Source organism: Macadamia integrifolia, chromosome 4, assembly GCF_013358625.1.
Source record: "Macadamia integrifolia cultivar HAES 741 chromosome 4, SCU_Mint_v3, whole genome shotgun sequence".
NCBI lineage: Eukaryota > Viridiplantae > Streptophyta > Magnoliopsida > Proteales > Proteaceae > Macadamia > Macadamia integrifolia.
Window position 1 is genome coordinate 2,800,620 of NC_056560.1, and position 24,015 is coordinate 2,824,634.

Consider the following 24,015-nt stretch of genomic DNA (forward strand, 5'->3'; position numbering starts at 1 on the left):
TTTATAGGTTCACAATATTTTATTCTTTAAATGTGAACATGGAAAGGAAAAATTGTTGATGAGAACTTATGAATCTAAGGGAGAATGCTATTCTCAGTATTGGATAGTACCTTGTCCAGCAGTGATGCAAAAAGAGGAGCTGAAGTTTGCTTTCTGGAGGTAGGACAGGTAATCCTTGGGCTGATTCTTGACCAAAGTGTGGTTGAAGATGCGTTGATATGAATAGAAATAAGAGAGGGAAGAATAGAAGGAAATAGGAGTGGGCAATCATAGTCGATGTTCCTTAGCAATAGAAGTTGGGACTTGTAAAAGACCACACTTGTATAGCAGGAAAAGCATACTGCAAAGCAATAGTACAGTGTTCCGTTACACATCTTGTTAAGAAACAACTTACCAGTTTGTATATGTAATTTAATAGGTCAACATTCAACATAAATTATTTGCAATCATCTTACCAACCAATTTGAGAAATGTACGTGGTTTGAATCCATTTTTTCTTGGTTAAACCATGTTACATGATATTTAGAAGCCTAGGTTTGGAACCTGCTTAGCATAATATTAATTTTTATTTTTATTTTTATTTTTATTATTATTATTATTATTATTATTATTTTATGTTTAGGTGGGAAACAAAAGATGGGAAAGGTGGAAGAGAATAACATCCCACTCCAATGTCAATCATCAGATTCGTTATAATTAGTAGTTGAAAATGTAAGATTATTGTTATGATGTTTTAAACTTGGTAAACAATTATAGGCTTGTAGTCAATTGAAAATTGGTATTTTTGGCAAACATATGACAATGAAAAAGTAAAATTCTCTCACTCTCTCTCTCTCTCTCTCTCTCTCTCTCTCTCTCTGTCTCTCTCTCTCAACGTTAAAAAATATACACACAGGCGCTAGTATGTTCCCCACCCACACCCTAGTTGTACGCTGTGATGAACATGTGGATGCGAATCAACTCAAGATCTATTGAACATTGTTTAGGTGGTACCCCTATTATTTTATGCTGTGTTGATTAGGTAAAGATTGCAATTTTGGTTCATTTGGGGGAAGATGCTAGGTTGGTTGTTGGGATATGTAATCCAGAAACATGACAGTGGTAAAAAGTGAAATCGAGCACAATCTTGAACACGTCCGACTTGTTATGGATTAATTTGTTTTGCATTAATTTAGATGCATGTTACAGCAGTAGAGGTTGCAGGTTAGGAATTTCCCTTTTATGTTATAAATGTGGTTTTCATGTTATTATTTATTTTATGTTTATTTATGTCAAAATGTGGCTTTTTATAGCATTGATTAATTGGGAAATTTCGGGCTAGTGAAATGTCTTAGGTTATTGTTGCAATTATTGTGCTTCTGGGATGCATTGATTAGCCTATAAAATTGGACAGTATTTTGTTGTGGAAGCTATGTACAAGTTGAAGCTCATAAGGGAAACTTATTATTGCGGCATCAATAGAGATGGGTGATGTGGTGAAAGAAGAATCTACCGTTAGGAGTACCTGGTTTTATATGGAAAAAGGTAAATTAATTGGATTAATAAATAGTTCTTGCAGGTGAATTCAGAAAAAATATTTGTGGTACAAGATGCTATTGTGTTTGATGCTTTTGACAGAATTTGTATATGGTAGCAACGAACAATCAGACTTAGAGCAAGTTACAGAAGCATATGCAAGGGAGATGGAGAATGAACTAGAAGAATGGGATGACAAGACAGAAGAATCTGTAGTAAATGAGGAAGGGATTGGTGTTGATGAAGGTATAGCGAAAGGCAATGGTGGTGGAGAAGCTAATGAAGAGAAGAATAAAGTGTATGTAGCAAGTGATGGTGCACACATAGGTGGAACAACCCCAAGAGGTACTGAATCAGCAGAGATTTTGCCTTACATTGGGATGACATTTGATGACCTAAATGTAGCCTACTCTCTCTATAATGAGTATGCGAGGAGGAGAGGCTTTAGTGTGCACATACATTGAATGAATTATTCAAGGATAAGGGAGTTAGATGGATCAAGATGGGTATTGCCAAAGAGGTTTGTTTGTTATAAAGAAAGTTTCTGAAATTTAAACCGCAAGAATCAAAAGGGCAGAGAGGTGCATCGTCGAGCAAAGGTAAGGGCTGGTTGTCCTGAATTTATTATGCTTGAAGCTGCTTCAAATGATTGGGTAGTTGAAAAGTTTAAGGCTAAGCACAATGGCCCATTGGTTGTTCCAGAACAAATATTCAGACTTGGCTCACACCAACAGTTATCAGATGAAATAAAGTTGATAGTTGGTAATCTCCAGAAGAGTGGTTTGGGTCCTACACAAATTAATGTTGTAATTGTAAAAATATTCAATGGTCAATGTAATATTAGTGTGTTGGAGGGAAAACTGAAAAGATTTATGAAGAGCAATGAAAGGCAGATGTGTACAGAGGATTGCCAAGCGGTTTTTGCATATTTTGACTCCATCCGAGCCAAAGAACTTGGATTTATATATTCCATTAAGTTATCAGATAATGGGATGGTAAGTGGAATTTTTTGGGTTTATAGTAGAGCGAGGTCTACTTATCGATTGTTTGGTGATGTTGTCGTGTTTGACACAACGTATAAGAAGAACAGATATGGGTGGCCATTTGGGTCATTCACTGATGTGAACAACCATGGACAATCTATTTTATTCAGTTGTGGTTTGATAGCCAATGAAACTAAGGAGTCATTTGAGTGCTTGTTCAGAGCATGGATGAATGCAATGGGAGACAAGGAACCAAGTGCCATTATTACAGATGAGTGCACTGGCATTGTATCCACTGTGTCAAGTGTTTCTCAAATGCAGTCCATAGATTTTGCTCATGGCATGTTGCAAAGTATGCCCAAGAACATCTAGGTCCCTTATAGTATAGATGTTCGGAATTTAAGTAGGAATGGAATCAATGTATATATCGTACATGGATGGAAGAAAATTATTTTAAGCGATGGGAAGCAATGGTTGTGAAATATAACTTGAAAGACAACTATTGGTTGAGCAATAAGTATGCCCAGAAGGAGCATTGGGTTCCATGTTATTTCAAGAAGCATTTTTTTGTGGGGATGAGCTCCACACAACGATGTGAGGGGATGAACAGTTACTTCCAAGATTGTTTTAAGGGAACAATGACATCGTACAAATTTGTCAAACAATATGAAAAGGCTATCGCTAGGCATAGAGAGAAGGGAGATGAGGTGGAGTTGAGAACATCTACCCAATTACCTCAATTGTCCTCACAATATCCTCTAAAAGAGAATGTGGGTGAGGTGTACATTAGGAGGATGTTTGATATTTTTAAGAAATATCTCATTTCCAGCTTTAACCTATCTGTTAAAGAGGAATCAGCTGAAGGGCTAGTGCGTAAGTTTAAGGTGGGGCCTTTTAAGATCCCAATTGAGCAAAGATGCATGGTGATATATGACTCATCACAGGAGGTCCAATGTGAGTGTCGTTTTTTGGAGTTCATGGGTATACTTTGTAAGTATGCGTTGAAGGTGCTCTAGTTATTGGACTGTGCTGTTATTCCATTAAAGTACATTATATATAGGTGGATGAAGGAAGCTAGTTCTGGCCTGTCCTCTGGTATTCCAGTTAACTCAAATGATGTTATAACAACGCGATCGCTATGGAGATTACGGAAAGTCCATTTGTCAATGATGTCCTTCACTTGCTCATCACCAGATGGCTATGTAGCTGCTATGAGAATATGTCAATGGTTCTATGACAATTTTCCCACCAATTTGCAAAATTTGACTGGTGGTTTATATGAAGATTCAACAAATCTTACACAAACTACTGTTGAAGCAAGGCTAGAAAGCCATGATCGTGTGAAGATACCATAGCATGTTGTAGGTCATGTCAACCAAAAGGAAAAGGCCGTGAAAAACATCCAATGGAGGAATGCAAAGAGAAGAGGAAGAACAGATGCAGTAAATGTGGGTTTCTTGGGGATAATAAGATAACGTGTGATTCGATAAGTAGACAGTTTGAAACAGAATCAAGTATGAGGGAAGATATCTTCGAAGGCAGTCTGTCAGATTTGTGAACTAAATTTATTACTTCCCGTAAGTTATGTGGAACTATGATGTCCATGTAATGATCTTATAGATTATATTGTTGTGTAAAATGCAAGTTGAATGACAGTGACCAAATGTATGTCAAACACACATTTGGCAGCTTGTACGCTTTTATGTGGATCCTTTTATTGGTAAGTAGTTGCGTAGACAACTGTTATATGGAGTGTGAATGGTTCATATTTTGATAAGTGGTGGGTAAGGTGTCTGGTTGAATGGGCAATGCGAAATGCAATTAGGTGATGACGTGCGAACAGAGTCATTACATGTAATTTGAGATTCCATTCTTTTTTAATATCTAGTGTATATCAGGGATACTATCTTCACTCAATACTTATGTTCCCGGATCAATTGATAGATTCAACGCCTTATAGAGCATCAGCGTTATAGAGAAGGTCCAACAAACCCAATTGTTACTTACGAATGGGTGAAAGTATGATTGAATGTTCGCTTCCACCCATAGGACATTAATAAAAAGTATATGTATAGTCCTTAAGGAAAAAATAAACGAATTACAAGCATTATGAGGTCGTGTTAGATCCCAATTGGAAACCATAAGATGTGGGTAATAAAATCTTGTAATGTAGCACCTGTCGTACAGTTGTTAATTACTCCTGATTGGCAAAGCATAAATATGGGGTAGTGTTACTACTAATTTAAAAAATGGAGTAAAACGCATTAAAATGTTGATTTATTACACGTTCGTTAACACTATATTGGGGTTTGATTTCATTGGTAAAGAGAAGCTAGTTTAGAAGAAGATATTTTGCTAGTCAACGTTGACAACATTTCAGTGAAATCCTTTTCCACTCCAACCCGAGGTCCAACCAAAGTTAGTCCATATACAATGTAGTAGTTATATTACTAGAAAATCATGCACAACACCTCAACCAATTTGAAGTCCATATATATTGAAGAACCATTATTAAACCAAAAGGTTTCCTGTTAGTCATTTGTGGTTGGGAAAAGAAGTTAGTAATTCTGTTCGAAAGAGATTTTGGCTTGGTAGGTCATCACACCTGTTATATCTTGATGTTCTCATTCTAGTCTAAACCAATATAATCACCATGATATTTTCTTGTTGAGATCCTCCTAACGCTTCCTAATCTCTCTATGTGTTACACCCGCGCCCTGACTCGGTCTAATTTGAACTGTTATGATAGGTCTCGGACCAGAGATCGAAAGTACGGTCAGATTTTGGCTCACGGCCGCCCATTGCCTAAGCGGGAGAGATGACCCTAAGTGTTTGTGCATCGTATGTCAATCTAACTGAAAGGGGTTTGTACCTTCCAATCCCAAATAGTAAGTGACCTAACTCCTCACACATAAATCTTGGCACATACTAAAGTTACCCAAAGACCATAAGTGTGGCTACTTATGGTCGAGGGCAACCACCCTTGCAGACCAACTATAGGGGAGCAAGCAGTCAAGACAGGACCACCAAAAATAAGCCACTAGATCCATTGGGGTTGAATCCGGTGGGCTATTTTCGGTGAGCCTAACAGATTGCCGTCAAGGTTCTGATGCCCGTGGGTCCCACCACTCGCATCATAGACAGTCTCCGATGATCCCAAGTCATCCTTCACACTTTCCTCGTGTCAAGAGCATCTCGCAGACCTAAGTAGTTGGGGTTCTCGGGCTCCGAAAGTCATATTAACCCAATCGGTCCGAATAGGGTCCAACCAAACAGACCCTAAGATTTTTCATTTCCTTAGTATCCAACATAGGAGAGGAGAGAAAGAGGAGAAAAAGGAAGAAGAAGGAAGGGTCTAACTTTGGTGCCTGCTACCACCTAGTCGTCGGAATCGTTGCCGGAGGTAAGTGCACTCACTTCCACCACTTTCTCTCTTCATTTTAACCTAGATTAAGCTAGTTTTGGATGGAATCTTAGTGTGCAAACCATGTTGAGGTCATGGAATGCCTATTCCACCCTCCCGGTGTTGTTGCCGACCTCAAACCAAGCCCAGTGAACTCCGGCAACAAGTATTGTCAAATGACCAACTACGATTTTAATCGTTTGATCGATGTATCTCCCAAATGGCTCGGTGGAATCAAGATTTTATTGGCTTAGAATGATGCTAGGACATTCCTTACAAACTCCATGGAACAAATCTCGGCGATCGGGCCCGAGCTAAAAAGCCCTAAAATGGTTGGACACTTCTATACCACCATCAGAAGCAAGCCACCAGATCCACTGGGCCTACTTTCGGTGGGTTGTTTTCGATGAACCACAGAGGCTTATGAGCTCTCTGTCACCACCACCAGAAACAACACTAATATTTTTGGTGAAAATACCCTGTTTTCGATGGGTGTTTCCGATGTCATTATTGTCACTGGGGAACCTTGATTGTTCCTTTTGGGGGTGACCCAAGTGGGCCTCTCCCGATCTTTTCGACACGTACTAATGTATGATTGCCCTTGTGTCTAGAACAGTGACACGCACAAGCTCCAAGACCAAGACTGAGTAGATTGGTCGATGGCCTTATTTGAACTCTAACACAAGCAAAGATCAACAAGGTGAGGGTTGATGTTCTATCACTTGCTTCATTTTTATGATTATGATATGAATTGTTTTGGAAATGTATGGTGGGATCCGGTGTGGCTAAGGTGGTACCAGTATCGTGATCGTCATATATTTGGTTGTATGTATTAGACAGAATCCGACGTGGCCGAGGTGGTACCGGTGCCATGATTGCTGTATGGATGTTGCATTCACGCATTGATTATGTGCATTAGAGTTAGTTGTAGTCATGGGCTACACTTTGTGACTGAGGTCTCACCGGTATCATGTACCCCAGGACTGCATTTGGAAATGGATACACTTCATGGCCGACGATTGGTATCGGTGTCGCGTAGTCCATACTAAACTGTTATATGCATGCTAAATTAGGTAAACAGTCACAAGTTTCACTTTGTGGTCGATGTGTTACTAGTATCTGTACCCGTGACTGTATTTGGAGATAGATTACACTTTGTGGTCGAGGTCTTGTCGGTATCGTGTAATTCATACGAATCGTATCATTATGAAGGCATATACCATATATGTGGTTAGGTATCACTCCCTATGCTATGAACCCTTGCCAATAGGGGAAAAGGTGTTGGATAACCCATTGTGGTATGTTCGATGTGCCTTTCTAGAATGCCCCACCCACAGTACGATGTGATTATTGCCAGAGGCAGAAATTTTTCAAGCGTGGCTAATGATTGGTATCGATGCCATGATAGTCAGGAGGGGGTTATCAGGGGTTTCTTGGGTGACCCATGGACGCATCAGGGACTGACAGACTTTTATTCACGGCTAAGTTTGTTTTCTTACGTAGTCGATGGTGGCTCCGAGACAAAGGATACAGCCTAATGTGCCGTAGTAGCATTTTACTAGACTTAGTTTGTATTGTTAGGTGGATAATAAAACAAAAGAAATGCATCACGAGCATCATGGACTATGTGTTTAATTTCCACTATCATCCATCATAAATTATTATTGCGAATGTCTTATTGGATGTGCTTGAACCCCACCCCTCACTAAGCGAGTTGGAAAGCTCACCCCACGTATACACACTTTTTAGATGATGATGATGCAAGTACGATCATGTCTGTGGCTAGTGACTCCTTTTTCTCCAAACCTGAGTAAGAAGTGAGTGATTGGTGGATGTCGGACACTGAGGAGCATGGCCAGGACTGTGCTTTTGACTTTTATGCATAGGAAGCACCATAAGGTGTTCAGTGTATTTTTGATTTTGTTGATACAGGTCTGCGAATATTATGTTTTAAACTTGATATATTTAAGTCTTGAAGGATTGTAAACAGAATAACTTGGTTATTCATATTATGTTTATTATTAGATAATTTCCCCATTTATTCTGATTATTCTGCTATTATACTCTGATTCTGCTACTTATGGTTGGTTTGTGATGTGAGATTGTGAAATATTAAGGTACTGCTATCAGAGATCCTGGTAGGTTCGTAAGACGGATACATGTCTTACTCACACCATTTGTATTCCTAATGGTAAGTTGGGTCTACTAGAAGTGGAGTGTGATAGCTATGGTATCAAAGGGTGAAGCTCTGCCTTAACTCACAATCTCGACTAAACTACGACTTGGGGAAATTAGGATATAAATAAAAATCTCAAGACAACAATAATATAATCGCACAATTAGGAGACAAGTATAGGTGTTAAAGTTGTTTCATTATAATAGAGAACTTGAATATACATCTTACACTTTTCATACAAAAATAAAGTACTAAAGGTAGGAAATCCTAACTAGCCTAAGTCTAGGAAATTAAACAACTAAAGAAAATGACAGAAAGTAAAAAGTTCAACTAAAACCTAAAACATCAAACTTAAATAAAGTATAAAGGGAAATCCTAAAAACTACAGTGGCAAACATACCACTATTCTTGCTACTGCTGCTGTTGGTTCTATCCTTGGCCTTGAGCCCAGTTCGGACATGCGTTCCTGGAGGAGGCACTAGAATACCAAGATGGAAGACCATCGCCTGCATCTATGCCTCTAAGGAGGCCACTCTATTGTCCATAAGACAATAGGTCTTGTCTATACTCTCGAGGCGGCCATCTATGCTCCTCATCAGTGATGTGGTGGTGTCCAGACGGGCTATAACATCATTGAGACCGTAAGGCCTTACACCCTTAGTGCCCCGAGATGTAGAAGTAGCTATAGAACCCATAGCTTAGGGGTCAGGTGGTGGAACACCTCCAACCCCAGTAGCTCCTCTCCTTACTCCATTGTACCTCTACCGATGCCTCCACCAACATCACTGGCATCTCCACCAACATCACCGGTACCGCCACCCTCTACCTCCATAGGCTGCTCACCCGCCTCTGGATCAGGTGTCACCTCCCTCATGTTAAGGGTCATCTTCCTCAGGGAGTCTTGGTTGAAATCTGTGACCTCATCACCTAAGCATGCTTCTCCCTCTAAATCTACCCCAAAGCAAAGGAAGATGTCATTCAGTATCCTTCCATAGCATAGGTTCCCAACTCGACGATCCTATCCCTCGGATCGAAATACCATGGCCCACATCAGAATATAGGAAAGATGTATGTGCGCCCCCATGTACACGCAGTCACATAGGCATGTAATACGGATACCTCATCGTAGTGCCCACAGGTGGGGAGGACATTCAACTGGACCGCACGATACATAACTTTTGAAGTGGCAAAGTAATTAACTATGCAATCCCATCCACTAGCCTCCTTGGTTAATATGTCATTAATCTCCTAAAAGGTGTCAGGGCTCTAGAAGTCATAAGCTGGAGTCCGAGGTGGGCAATACACTAGGTCACTGGCATTGTCAACCATCAGAATGTTGGCCAACTGCCTTATATCAAAGGAGATCTCAACCCCCTTCACGTAGGAGGTGATCAGCATCTCATTGGTACCTCGGTTCACACATTGCAGGTTGGAGTAGAACAACCTGACCAGTGTTGGGTAGTAGTACTTGTTGGCTTTTAGAATGCGATACCACTCATCCTCCTCAAAGCGTTGACAGAGATGGAATGCACGGAAGTCTCTTGTCCTCACCTAAATTCCTGGGTCCACGTTGCGGCTCTCAAAGAGTTCCCAATGATCTCGCTCAGCCACGGAGAAGAACAGGATTGGGTAGAACTAAGCGGCAGCGGCTTGCTTCTCTTATTCAATGAACGGTGGGTATGTACACGACATCCATACATCATTGCAAGATGATTCCTAAGGATTTAAGAGTGAGAACCTAGTTCAATGGCTGAAAGTAGAGCTCACAGAGAAGGAAATAACAAAACTAGGTTACAGAGAGAAGAAACGTACCTTTGGTGCGAATGCGGCACCGATCTATCACGAAATAGCAAGAGGAAGTGGGGAATGGGTTGAAAAACTCTCCTTGGCTGTTTCCACACCTTTTCCACAAGTTAGAATAGGGTTTTGTGACCTAAGACACAAACCCAAGCTATTTATAGGCGTTTTATGTCCACCGGAAACAACCCACCAGAAACACTAGACTTGCTTCTGGTGTCTGTTTCCAGTGACAGAAAGGGACCTAGATGGCTCTCTGTTTTTCCCACCAGAGATAACACTGATATTTCCAGTGGAGTAGTCCATATTTTCGGTGAAAACCCCTCTGTTTTCGGTGGACTAATTTGAAAATAAATAATTTTTATTTTTGAAATCTTAATATTATTTTATTACCTTAATTGTGTGCCCCTTCTTGATATGTGTGCAATCGGATCCAAATATGTGTGGACCCCACTTATGTATGCCCTAACCCTAATTTTTCCTATTGTATACGTGTGGGACCCACTATGTATGCATGTGTTCCAATTACATAAAACCTTGTATATGCATGTGAACTAATTGGATTCCTCCACAGGAGTCATATCACATCAGAACACTCAGTCCTGATCTCAGTCATGCCCGTCACCTCCCGCTTCCCCTACACAAAATAGGGGTAGACCCCGCAATGCACCCCCGGCTCCGTCGGTACTTACAACACATGATGTGGCATCCATCATGGATAATATGATGTGAGGAGTCGAAGAAAGACAAAATCAATTTATGGCTGGGTTCCACGATAGGATCCAAGTGGCAATGAGAGCTCGTAATGCACCGCCCGCACCACCTACTCCACAGATACCCTCTCCTATCCTTCAAACATCAGGTGGAGCATAAGTGCATGGGTAAGGGCATCCAAATGTGCATGGGTAGGTGCAAGACCCGATGTCGGATCAAGCCTAGGCTCATGTAGAGGGCTGGATGGACTTGATGAAGATGATGAAGTTCCAACGGCTTAGGCCCCATGCTTCTCAAAGGTGGGTCAAGACCCATTGTATCCATCAAGATTGATTGGTGGAATGGAGAAAGTATTTAGATTGATAGGTTGCACTTATGAGCAGAAAATTTTGTGTACGGGCTATGAGTTACAGAATGAAGCGGATGATTGGTGGAATGCCACCGAGCCTATTATGAGGGCTAGTAACCCGAACCCTACTTGGGCAGACTTCAAAGGGGCCTTCTTCCAGGATAGGAGAGAGAGTGAGTTCTTTCAATTGGTGCAAGGATCCCGATCTATGTTGAAATACCAACAACGCTTCAAGGAACTGTTTCACTTTGCTTCTGAGCATCTCCGAGGGGACAGGACTAAGGCCAAAAAGTTTGAGAAAGGGTAGAGGCCAGGTATTGGATCAACCATAGTTGGGTTGAAACTGCAGACTTATACAGAGGTGGTCCAAGTGGCCAAGTCACATAGAGATAATTTTATGGCCCAGAAAGGAATAGGAAAGAGGCCAATGGGATCTACTGATTCTAGGGGAGGCAGCAAACACTTCTGAGTGCCTTATATCAACCCAATTCTGGTGCAATTCTGGAAGCTTGAAGCTAGTCAGACTTCTCAGTCCTCCCGATCTAGTGTTGTATCTCATTCTATGGGATAGAGCCCTAGGTGCTTTCATTGTGATCAGCAGGGCCATATAGCAAGGATGATGCACCATACACTATGCCACCTAGGCCCCAGCAAACATATGCAGCCCCTAGACCAGCATAGCCCCCACAAGGCCAGAGACCACAGGGCAAAGTATTTGCTATGGCTGTAGAAGATGCCGAGGCTGCACCCAGTGTAGTGACAGGTACATTATTGATATCATTATTGCCTGCACATGTGCTATTTGACTCAAGAGCCTCGCATTCATTCGTGTCACCGACATTTGCGAAGAAGATGAAAATTTCACTCAAGGGACTGACTCAGTGTTTGGCAGTGAGTACTCCTACAGGTAGTGTAGTAGGTCTGAACTATGTGTATGAGCCTTGCCTAGTGACCATAGGGGAACATGAGTTGAATGCTCACTTGATCAAGTTGGATATGACCGACTTTGACGTGATTTTAGGAATGGACTGGTTGTCCGCATATAGAGTCAGTGTGCTATATGCAAATAAAACTATCATTTTTAAACCTCATGATGATGATCAATTTATGTTCCAAAGGGATAAGCCCAAGAAACCCAAGAGGGTTATTATATCTACACTCCAGATGAAGAAGTTGCTAGATAAAGGGTGTCAAGGCTACTTAGCATCTGTGATCGATACAAAGATAGAGATTAGGCCATTGACCGAGCTTGATGTGGTGAGGGAATTTTCTAATGTATTCCCAGATGACTTGACAAGTTTACCCTCGGACCGAGAGACAGTTTGCTACAGACCTACTCCCCGGCTCAGCCTTAATGTCGAAAGCCCCTTACCGCATGGCCCCCACAGAGTTGAAGGAATTACAGGTGCAACTTCAAGACCTTCTGAAGAAGGATTCATTAGACCTTATGTCTCTCTATAGGGAGCACCGGTGTTGTTCGTCAAGAAGAATGACAGAAGTATGAGGTTGTGCATTGATTACCGGAAGCTTAATAAGCTAACCATCAAGAACCGGTATCCTTTGCTAAGGATAGATGATTTGTTTGATCAGTTGCAGGGTGCCAAGGTATTCTCCAAGATCAATCTTAGATTCGGCTACCACCAGCTCAAGATCAAGGATAGTGATGTTAGTAAGACAACCTTCAGATCAAGGTATGGACGTTATCAGTTCTTGGTGATGTCATTTGGGTTGACCAATGCACTGGCTACATCTATGGACTTGATGAACTTGGTATTCCAGGATGTCTTGGACAAATTTATGAAAATGTATGGTGGGATCCGGTGTGGCCGAGGTGGTACCTGTATCGTGATTGCGTGTGTTTAGTTGTATGTATGAGATGGAATTCGACGTGACCGAGGTGGTACCAGTGCCATGATTGTCATATGTATGTTGCATTCATGCGTTAATTATGTGCATTAGAGTTAGTTGTAGTCGCGGGTTACACTTTGTGGCCGAGGTCTCACCGGTATCTTGTACCTTAGGACTGCATTTAGAAATGGATACGCTTCGTGGCCGACGATTGGTACCGGTGTCACGTAGTCCATACTCAACTATTATATACATGCTAGATTAGGTAAATGGTCATGGGTTTCACTTTGTGGCCGTTGTGTTACCGGTATCGTGTACCTATGACTGTATTTGGAGATAGATTACACTTTGTGGCCATGGTCTTGCCAGTATCATATAATTCATACTAACTGTATCATTATGAAGGCATGTAGCATATATATGGTTAGGTATCACTCCCTATGCTACGAACCTTTGCCAACAGCGGTAAAGGTGTTTGATAATCCATTGTGGTATGTTCGATGTGCCTTTCTGAAATGCCACACCCGCAGTACGATGCGATTGTTACCGGAGGCAGGAATTTGTCAGGTGTGGCTGATGATTAGTACTAGTGCCATGACAGCCAGGAAGAGGTTATCAGGGGTTTGTTGGGTGACCCATGGATGCATACGGGGACCGAGAGGCTTTTATTCACGGCTAGGGTTTGTATCCTTGCATAGTCGATGGCAGTTCATAGACGAAGGATACAGCCTAATGTGTCATAGTAACATTTTACCAGACTTAGTTTGTATTGTTAGGTAGAAAATAAAACAAATGAATTGCATCACGAGCATCGTGGATTATGAGTTTAATTTCTACTATCATGCATCATAAATTATTATTGTGAATGTCTTATTGGATGTGCTTGAACCCCACCCCTCACTAAGCGAGTTGGAAAGCTCACCCCATGTATACACACTTTTTAGATGATGATGCAGGTACAGTCGTGCCTGTGGCTAGGGATTCCTTTTCCTCCAACCTGAGTACGGAGTGAGCGACTGGTTGATGCCGGACACAGAGGAGCATGGCCAGGACTATGTTTGTGACTTTTATGCATACGCAGCGCCATGAGGTGTTCGGCGTATTTTTGATTTTGTTGATACAGGTCTGTGAATATTATGTTTTAAACTTGACATATGTAAGTCTTGAAGGATTGTAAACATAATAACTTGGTTATTGATATTATGTTTACTATTAGATAATTTCCTCATTTATTCTGATAATTCCACTATTATACTCTGATTCCGCTACTTATGGTTGGTTTGTGATGTGAGATTGTGAAATATTAAGGTACTGCTATCAGAAATCCTAGTAGGTTCGTAAGACAAGTATGTGTCTTACTCACACCGCCGGTATTCCTAATGGTAAGTTGGGTCTACTGAAAGTGGGGTGTGACACTATGAAAAAGGAATGTAAGGGAGTTGGTCCTAATAGATTTAGAGATAGCACGTATTAATGGTCCCACGCTATAAGTTTGATTTGAATTGGCAAGATACTACACATAATTCCTGAAAATAGTGCCATGTTCATTGAGGACATATTGAGACAACATAAAAGGTCATTATGTTTGATGCAGTCCAACATATTATATAAGTTGAGTCCTACAAATTAACAGAAAAACTAAATGCTCAGACCCTAACTTGTAACTAGTACCCATCTACTTTCAAGCTTTCTAATTTACTTAATAGGATAAAACTTAACACTATATACAACCAAAATAAAACGTCCTAACGCAACAATATTTTTAATTTCAAAAAATTGTTGCACTTAGACCTTCCAAACATTCCCAAAAAATTTGTTAAGTCCATTATGTTAGCAACACCTCGCAAACGGACCTTCCCATCATCGCCACTGCGCCTTCGTTACCACTTCCTATCCGACCACTTCAACCTCCTCTCTTGTTATCACATGTGGATGAAAATGGAATAAGAAGCCATCATCTCATAATAGGGTTGTTGCCCACCCTTCCATATTATGTGCTTTATATGCTAAACCACAGTGGTAATGGTAGGGAAAGTGTCAGTAGGCCCGGGGTTAGTCTATGTGTTGGTGCTAAACCAGTGGCCAAAATACCAAGTCAACTCAATGAACTCGTAACTAATGCTCCTGCTAACACCCATTTAAGTACAAAATAGTACCTTCCCAATTGAGTTTGCTAACCTTTACTGGACTTCCGTAATAGAATACAAATGTCTATTGCAAAATGGACATGAGTAATATGTCCGAAATAAGAGTGAACATCAACATATAAGAAAAGAAGGAAATATAGTAGTCCAGATAACACCAAAATTGCAGACACTCATCTAGTATTATTAAAGACTAAGCAGCACAACTTCACCACCAGGACAAGAATTTGAGTTACATGGAAAACAGGTTGTATGTTCTCCTGCTCACAAAGACGAAGATCACATAGTTGATCTAAGTCCATCCAATTACGCAAGAGGTCTTTAGATGGGTTTCCTTGCAGAGCCATTCTCCAAAAGCCCATGCTAAATTTTGGATGAAATTTGTTTTTCCGAAACAATCGCCACCATTGACAACAATGACGTAAGCATGCACACCTTTTATTGCATTAATTAGAATGGGTTAGTCTATATGTGGGTGAATAAAAGGGCATACAATCTTACGTGTGCTATTTCCTAATTTTTGAAAGGTTGCAGCACCTTCTATCCTCCGCTCAAGATAAATGTTCAATATAGAATGAGGAAAGAATTGAAGGAAGAATCGAATTGAAAATATTCCTATGCCAAAGAAAAATTTATAAATATTTCCTAATCTGGGGAGACAGGAGCAAAAGACGTGTTATTAATTTTTCTTTTCCCTTTTTTTTTTTTTTGGATTTGGGTACATGACTAGGGAGAATGTTTTATCTCAAGTAAAAGGTAGCAAATCCGTAAAATAGTAAGCAATAGCATTATCACGGGTGATTCTGAAACATTTCCTATTAGGTTATATGGTAAAGACCAGTACATGACATTCCATGTGGAAGAAGCCCATGGACGACAGAATGTACTCATTAAAAACATAGAAATGAGTTTGATATGTACATTAAGAACTATTGAACCCTCTAATAGGAACACTGAGTCAATCAAGCATTTAGAAAATGTGAGAACTGGGAAGAGATATTAATGGAGTAACCTATGGGTTAATTGCTCTAGCAGACACAACCGAAGAAGTAACGTATATTATCATTGGTAATACAAATTTTAGTTACCATTTGTAAGTAACCAAGGCTTCTAGACAACCATAATCCCTTATATATAAGGAAAAGTTGAAAACAGATAAGGCCGCAAATCAAAGGATAAGATTAAGAAAACCAAATTCATAACAGGAAGAAAGAGCGACAAACCACTTTCACCTGCTGAGCCTACAATCACTGCAACGAATCAGCGTAATATGAATACACCAAACGCACTGATTCTCTCATCCTTTTTTATTATCATATGCTGAGCCTTCAATTTTTTATTTGCCAGCCAACCCGGGTCTGTTTATCTTTCTGCTTCTCATTTATCTCAGTAGTAGTTCATTTGTTTCACCAGTTTTTTTGATGATTCGATTCAGTAGTAACATGATAAGTAATGTGTTGGAGTTGTTTGATTCAGTTAGGGTTTGTGAAGTTATATTGTTAAGTATCATCTACGGAATGCAATTCGTGTGAGTTGGGACAATTCAGGTAGAACAAGGCATGAAGCTCCATTTAAGAATTATTAAGATTCATTATAGCCTACTTGTGGATGTAAATACTTCCAATGCAACTGCTATGTTCCTTTCGTCAGAATAGTAAATAGTTAGAATGTCATTTCATGTCAGAGATTCTGTGAAAATTTACGGGATGGACGATGGATTCGAAGGTTTCTATTATGCAGCCAAGGTTCTTTCACTGGTTTCTCAGCAAGTCCTGGTGGAATATGAGACATTTTGTTAACCAGTGATGAGTCTGGTTGGCTGGTAGAGATGGTACCTTATAGTCAAGTTAGGCCACGTCCACCTGAAATTAATCCATCTCAGTTATAACGATGGGTGGTGGGTAGGGAAGATCACAATGATAGAGGAATCAACATATTACGTACCATATGAAGGCGGGGGCAGCGCAAGTGCAGATGACGATTTGAATTCTGATTATGAGGTGAGTGTTGCGTATTCATATACGTATTTGTGATAGTAGAAGTAGAATCAATGTTGGAAATAGTTTGCTTAGGCCATCATGACTTTACCATGCAGATCGGTAACCAACAATCTCCTTTTAAATTATTTTGTTTTGGATCTATTATTCAAATGGGTTTTACCTTCATTCCTCTTTCTAATTTTGTTCACTTTAGCCTAGTTAAGGTCCTCACAATTAAACTTTTCCACATTGACAAATGGAACATTTTTGTTCATACATTACAATCTTCTCCGACATAGGATCTCGAACAAAGACATTGTTGTGGTAGAATTTCAGACTTTGAAATTCTTGTATCCATGACCGTTTGCTACAGTTGTGAAATAGAACGGCTAAAATATATGGAGAAACATGGAGAAGAAGAAATAGGAAGAGAAATTTATCTTTGCTTATTTCTAATTTCTTTGTTCTTACTGTTTCACCCCTTCTTCAATCTTCCCTTCTGTACAGTAATTACCCGCACTAATCATGTAAACATACTTGGATATTTTGGAATTATCAACCTGAACCTTATGTCCATTGTTGAAGCTTTCAAGACAAAGTAATTATCAATTACTGGATTTACCCAATTATCTGGTTCTACATAGAAATTGGGTATATCCTTTATGAGATCCTATCCTTTATCTACTACCAACAAACAACCAACCCCAGGTGGGCGTTTCATCACTGTACTTCTAAACTGCTTTCCTTCTTTTTTTTTTTTTTTTTTTTTTTTTTTCACCTTTTTCTTTTCTCTTTTCCATTCATATGAATGAATAAATAAGTGGCCCAAAAAACACCCCTTACTCCCCCAGCGAACTAATGCTCTGTAAGCTTTGATTTCAGGTGAGGCATAAACCACAACTAGATCCTCTTTCTTCTTCTTATCATTCTCATTCAACTGTGGAAACTTTACGAATCTTTGACATTTTGAGATTTAGGACTTAAGAGTAATGTCCCATTTGTAGATGCTAAATTTTCAGGGTAAACAATTGAAAAAGAAAAATTATTTAAAAAAAAAAAAAGAAGAAACCACAAAAGGACACGCAACTGCAATGCAGAGGGATGCATATATTGAAATAGTGAGGTTGGTATTTCACTATCACAGGGACCATACTTATGTCATTCGTACTGAATCTGTCCCTATAAAATCGCTATCGGTATCTTATTGCCCAATATGAGCATTAGAGATGATCATGTGAGTAGATTCAACTAAGTTCTTTTGCAGAGATTGTAGAAAGCAATACCCATCAGCTTCAAATATTCATAAAACCCATGATGGTTGTCCTAGAAAGGATTTGAAAGAAAATGCTTCATACATAACCACGGAAGAGGATGTACATGTAGGAAGGCCTAAAAGGGACTTAAGTGCAATCTACGGCTTGGATTAGTTCTCATAATATCATCGGTGTAATTTAAATTTGGTGTTTATGTGTAGGGACGATCAAGCGCTGTTGACCCTCAACCGACTTTCTATGTTGTGACACCAATATTAAAAACAGAAGAAAGAAAAAAAATAATGGAAATGGTACATACACCATTACCATTACTCTTACATAAATGACCATCCATGTTTTCACTATCCTTCGACAATATAGTGCAAGTGTGCAACGTCATATCCTACCTGCTCATTGCTCCCCTCCATATAAATCAGTTATACACTCAAACTCTGTACTTACTACATGTTCAGTGTGACGAGTAATGTGTTTAATTATTTAATTCTTACACACTAAGCTCATTCAATTATCATATACCGGAATTCATGCAAAGCCTCATATGTACCTAGTCCTAATGCAGTAACTGAGCCTATCACCAGCATGGGATCCCTTCACATAAATTTTTAATGACTAACAGTAACATGCTTTTCTTACCGACTGTCATACATAGCATCGTATTGAATTTTACATAACAAAAGATACATAATTCGACCGTAATGAGGCAAGCCACAAAGCAGTTACACTTGACATCTGTATGAAATTGAACCAAGATTTTCCCAACTACTATGGTTCCATATCCCTTCCAACACTACCATGTTATTTAACACTTTACGGAACTTCCACTTGGAAATATAACATCGGATAAGATAAGGGATAACATTTTCCTGTTTCGAAGATATTTTTTCCCATTTTTTAAACATTATAGCCAACGATAGATCCTTTATCCCTGTCTAACTCACAACCGGTTATAGCATACATCTCCTGATGGAATATCAAGGACCATTGATCCTTCCACATTTCTCCACACCCCTCCCCCTCATATGTCCATATACTATACTATCTCAACTCACTTTTGGAATCCATATTTCCATACCACAGCCTTGTACCAAAACAACCTTCGATTACTTCAACCAAAAATACAATAAGGACTTGTGTTAACATCAAAAAATTTGTATCATTAAAAAAAAGACAGCGCAATTTTAATTCATTTATATAAACCGTCACAATTATGGCCTACAATAAAGATGAGAGCACAAAAGTCATCTACATAAGATACTCATTCATTAACGGGTGATTTATCATGCAATACATACATGTATCAGTGGGGAATATAATACCCAATAATGATTCTAACAGATACATAAAACAAGACATGAATCAAGGAGATCATCCCGCACCCAACACGTTTAGGGGGTTTATCTTCTTCGGAATGACACACTTGCAGGGATCTACGGCCCTTCCCCAAAGATTCAGTGACTTTATTAAAGTAATTCCCTTATGAACATCTCCGTTTCCTGATTGTTGTTTCTTGATTAGAAATCACGCCAATCACGTTCTGCTTCATGTAAAGTATGATAAGACGAAAACGCCGCTCCTCGATACCCGGTCACTTGGGCGCTGCATTCCACCCAAATCTGGTATATTCCTTGGTTGTGACCACTGTTAGTTAAAACATGTTTTAAACGCGTTTAAAAAGTGTTTTAAACACGTTTAAAATGCATTTGCGTTTTTTTGCCGTTTAAAACGCGTTTTCCCGTATGTTATTATACAATCCGAAAAAAAAGGGAAACGGCAAAAGAATCCGTTTTAAACAGCCGTTTTAATCGCGTATCCGTTTTTTAAGGGTAAAATAGGAATTTTATTAAAAAAATTAATTAATTTAAAAAACAAAAAAACCTATTAGTAAAAGTGAAGAGTGAAGACAATATGGTACTTGGTTTTTTGTTTTTAACTTCCATATTATCTATAGGAAAAAAATCTCATTTTCTTATAACCCATTGAGTAAGGAGAAACTAAAGCTAGCAACATCTCATTTTCTTGTAGCCCATTGGGCTATTTTATCTTAGGGCTCCTAGAGCTTTTAGAATATTAGATGCATGTATACAAGTAATAATCTCTCAAATTGCATGAGTATACTACCGTTTTTTTGGTTTCGTGTTTTTGAAAACTACACGTTTAATACTCGTACCGTTCGTTTCCGTCCATTTGCCGTTCCCTGTTTTTTTGACCTTTTTTTGACCGTACCGTTTATCGTTTTTATCTGTTTAAAACCCGTACCGTACGTTTCTGTTTTTTTGCCGTTCCCGTTTTAACTAACAGTGGTTGTGACCCTCAAAGACAACATAAACTTTCTTACACATCTTCTACTCCCACCCTACAAAAACATAAGGACATAATTGTTAATCATTTCACACACATATATCACAACAACATAGACGACTACTAGTCCCTGGTGGGTTATTTTGTTAAAATCCTCACTCAACTCCTTATAGAAAAATTACACCTACCAACCATCCACAACAACTCTAATTTGTTAAAGAATGCAGTGTGATATATACAAGATCCTCTCAAACCATCCCATGAAACTTCTTCAATGGGATTTATAGAATCTGAAATTTAACATGCTAATAAACATACCCTCATCTTCAATTCATAACATATATATTAAAGATGAATTGAAAAAACAATATGCTGCGGTCAATATCAGAATTTCCCTACTCACATTTCTGGTTTTGTCCATTACAGTTTTATTGCATTTACAAATATTAGTAATAGGTCGCTAAATCATTTACGGTGCTTTATATGACCAGTGTGGCAAAACTACTTCTCTACCATGCACTAACCCCTTTTATCGACACACCAAGTTATGAATATCCTCATTTTCGACATGCTTAATAACTCTCAAGAATGCCCTCTCTTTTCAAATGAGTGACAAAACACACATTTAAGCAACATTTAATTTCCCTTCCTCGACTGCTGCTAATTTATAGACTTAATCAAGTTCATGTTCTATCATCTACTACTCCAACATAAGGAAATTTTATGTGGAATTCAGCTCTTATCTCTACTACTATTTCACCTACAGATGCCACATCCCCACGTAGCGTTACATATTCAAACGGGGAGGTCGCAGTATCTGTTCATCAACAGACCACGCCTACTAAATTTATTACTATTTAACCAACCACATTTCACAAATATGTGACGGAAAAGTATGTCAAACAAGCATTGGCAGATCAGACCAGGTTCAAGAGTCGAGCATTTTCCAACTCTAACTGGTGGACAGCATTGTCAACAAATGCATCACAATTCTGGGGTTTCACAAATTATGATTCAATGAACATTGCATATCGATTCCAGGTTTATATTTTTACTCAGACTTAAGGTCTATCCTAATTATAGTCAACAGTCATGGGAAACCATCACATTTACAATTTTCCCCTTTTTTCACTCATCAAAAGTCCAACAATAGTCCTACCCACATAAATTTTCCTATTCCGACTGTTCTTCAAGACTTCACAAAGATAAAAATTTTCATAACAACATTTCGTTTCACTTGAAAACATAGGATCTCCTGATTTTTGTGGAAAATCTATCATGCTAATGCACCTCAAAAACATAGGATTCCTTTAATCAGTGGTAAATTTTTCACAAAAACGTTATCATGAGAAAAATAATAATTAACATACCAACAAATCAATGTAAGTTAATGAAAAAAAAAAAATGCAAACATTTGGGACTAGATCAGCCTATGGGACTTCCTCTTACGCTTAACAAGAATTAAGCAATTGATGCCAGTGGCTCCTTTCAGTGGCAGATGGCAGTAACATAGAAACATCACACTGCCCAGGTTTTAGAAGCATCAGTTAATACTGATTGGAATTGAAACAAAACCATGTTCCTCATCCACTATCACACAACAAACAGCCCTAGGTTTTCTGAAACCACTAAAAATTAATGAAAAATAAAGTCTACAGCGCTTCACTTGTCCACATATCAGTAGCAACGACAATACATAGAACCACACAAAAACTCGAACATAACTTCAGGAGACAGATAGGTACCAGTAGCAGAGAGTTTCGCAGCTTCTCCCGAGAGACGTTAATCGAACACCGTAGCAGCGGCAGTGATAGACCTGGATGGAATTGACAAGATATAAGCGTTTTCTTACCAAAAAAGGGAAAGTGCACAACACATACATAGAATCTGTTCTCCGGATATCAATAGCAGCGACAACAGAGAGAACGACGCAAGAACTCGCACGGAACTTTACGAGATATAGGCCCGTTTGATAACGTTTCAAGAAACGCGTTTTTGCCGTTTTTATTTCCAGAAATAGCAGAAACGGTGCAAAAAGCCTTTGATAAAACTGTTTCGTTTCACTTATTTTTAGAAATAGAAATAGAAATTTTTACTTATTTATGGTTCAAGAAACGACCCAGGCGAAACAAGTTAAACTTGTTTCGCTGTTTCTGGAAACGGCTTGTGGTAATTTTTTCACTGGTTACCATCGACATCTAAAAATATGACTTATCAAACACCTTCAATTCCGTTTCTGTTTCTAGAAACGGAAATTTATGTTTCTGCCGTTTCTTGAAACAGAAACGGGAGAAACGTTATCAAACGGGCCCATAGACTTACAAATATCAGACTTCCTCAAGTTCTCCCAACAGATCGAAATCAATGACTAGGAGAGCGACGTTAAACTCACCCAATAGCAAATGCAGTCAAGGATGTGGTGGTTTGGCCAATAGAGAAGCTTTTTCTTCGCAAAAGGGAAAGTTCTCCACCTAGTCAGATTTAGGGGATAAAGATGTAGAGAAAGGAAGTTTTGAAATCGACAAACTGTGTGTTTTTTTCATAGGTATTTGCAGGTGTAATTGTCAGGTATGTTAATTGTATCCACTTCTATACAATCAATGGTGTAGATTTTACACCTTTAATCCAACGGTCCAAGCATGCTAGCATACGTGATACCTGGGTATCCTACTTAGCATGCCTGTCATTTTTCCTTTTTCGTTTTTCAAGGTCTTGTAACCACCAAACATGAGTCAACTCTAGAGCTGAGGTCCTTTTAGTTGAGAAATGAGCCTCTATTAGAGGATGAGAGATAAACTATAACTTACCATAGAAAAAAGGGAAATCAAATAAAAATATCCTCTACCAAGACCCTAGTGGCGGTATCATTGCTATTAAGTACACAAACTACAGATTGCCAATCTGAGAAAGAATCAAAGCAATGCAACATTAGTTGTGCCATTTTTTTATTTTTTATTTTTTTTTGGGGGGGTGGGTGTTTGGGGGAGAAGGGGTGGGTAAATGGCATGTGCAAAAGTACAAATATCATGTAGTAATTCTAAGAGTTGGAAATATGATAATTGAATTGGATCACGTACATGTCAATTTCAACCCCAAATTCAATTATATATATATATATATAATGCATCATTTAGGTTCATTTTCTTTAACCCAATGGGGTAGCGTAGTTGGTGAGCAACGAACTTGGTACGAGCCGTAAACTCGGACGTCCTAAGTTTAACCTCGGTATGACCCGGTCCATGTGGTTGTAGGATTAATATGGGTCTGCGAGACTAGTTAGGCTGAAGGCCTGGATACCCATCGTTGGCCAAAAAAAAAAAGTTCATCTTTTTTTCTTTCTATAGTCTTGAATTTCTCAATGCATTTAGTTGAGATTTGACATGTGGACGGAGATCTTAGGATCTTTATGCCCACCAATTTTAGCTTTATCTAACTATTGCCATGTTATCCAACAAAAAAATAAAAAATAAAAAGAACTTTCCATGTGACAAATATTTTATGTTGACTAGTAGAAGTTTCTTAGTTGACTCAACCA

At 39.1% G+C, this 24,015-nt stretch overlaps 1 protein-coding gene and 1 long non-coding RNA gene across 2 annotated transcripts; one reads left to right on the plus strand and one right to left on the minus strand.

Moving 5' to 3' along the window:
* Positions 1-2,968: 2,968 nt before the first annotated feature.
* LOC122077450 (protein FAR1-RELATED SEQUENCE 1-like) lies at positions 2,969-3,853 on the plus strand. The gene is made up of 2 exons (XM_042643402.1): positions 2,969-3,505; positions 3,569-3,853. The coding sequence occupies exons 1-2, from the start codon at positions 2,969-2,971 to the stop codon at positions 3,851-3,853; spliced, it is 822 nt and encodes a 273-aa protein (XP_042499336.1).
* Positions 3,854-20,401: 16,548 nt separating this feature from the next.
* Positions 20,402-22,969, minus strand: LOC122075656. Its single transcript, XR_006139316.1, has 3 exons — positions 22,803-22,969; positions 22,226-22,296; positions 20,402-20,535 (listed from the first exon to the last, which is right to left on the minus strand). It is a non-coding gene; the product is annotated as an uncharacterized LOC122075656 (long non-coding RNA).
* Between the last annotated feature and the right edge of the window lie 1,046 nt (positions 22,970-24,015).

Coding starts and splice junctions, on each gene's coding strand:
- LOC122077450 (XM_042643402.1), top strand. CDS start 2,969: ATGGTTGTGAAATATAACTTGAAAGACAACTATTGGTTGAGCAATAAG. Junction 3,506..3,568: donor TTTGTAAGTATGCGTTGAAG/GTGCTCTAGTTA, acceptor AGGTGGATGAAG/GAAGCTAGTTCTGGCCTGTC.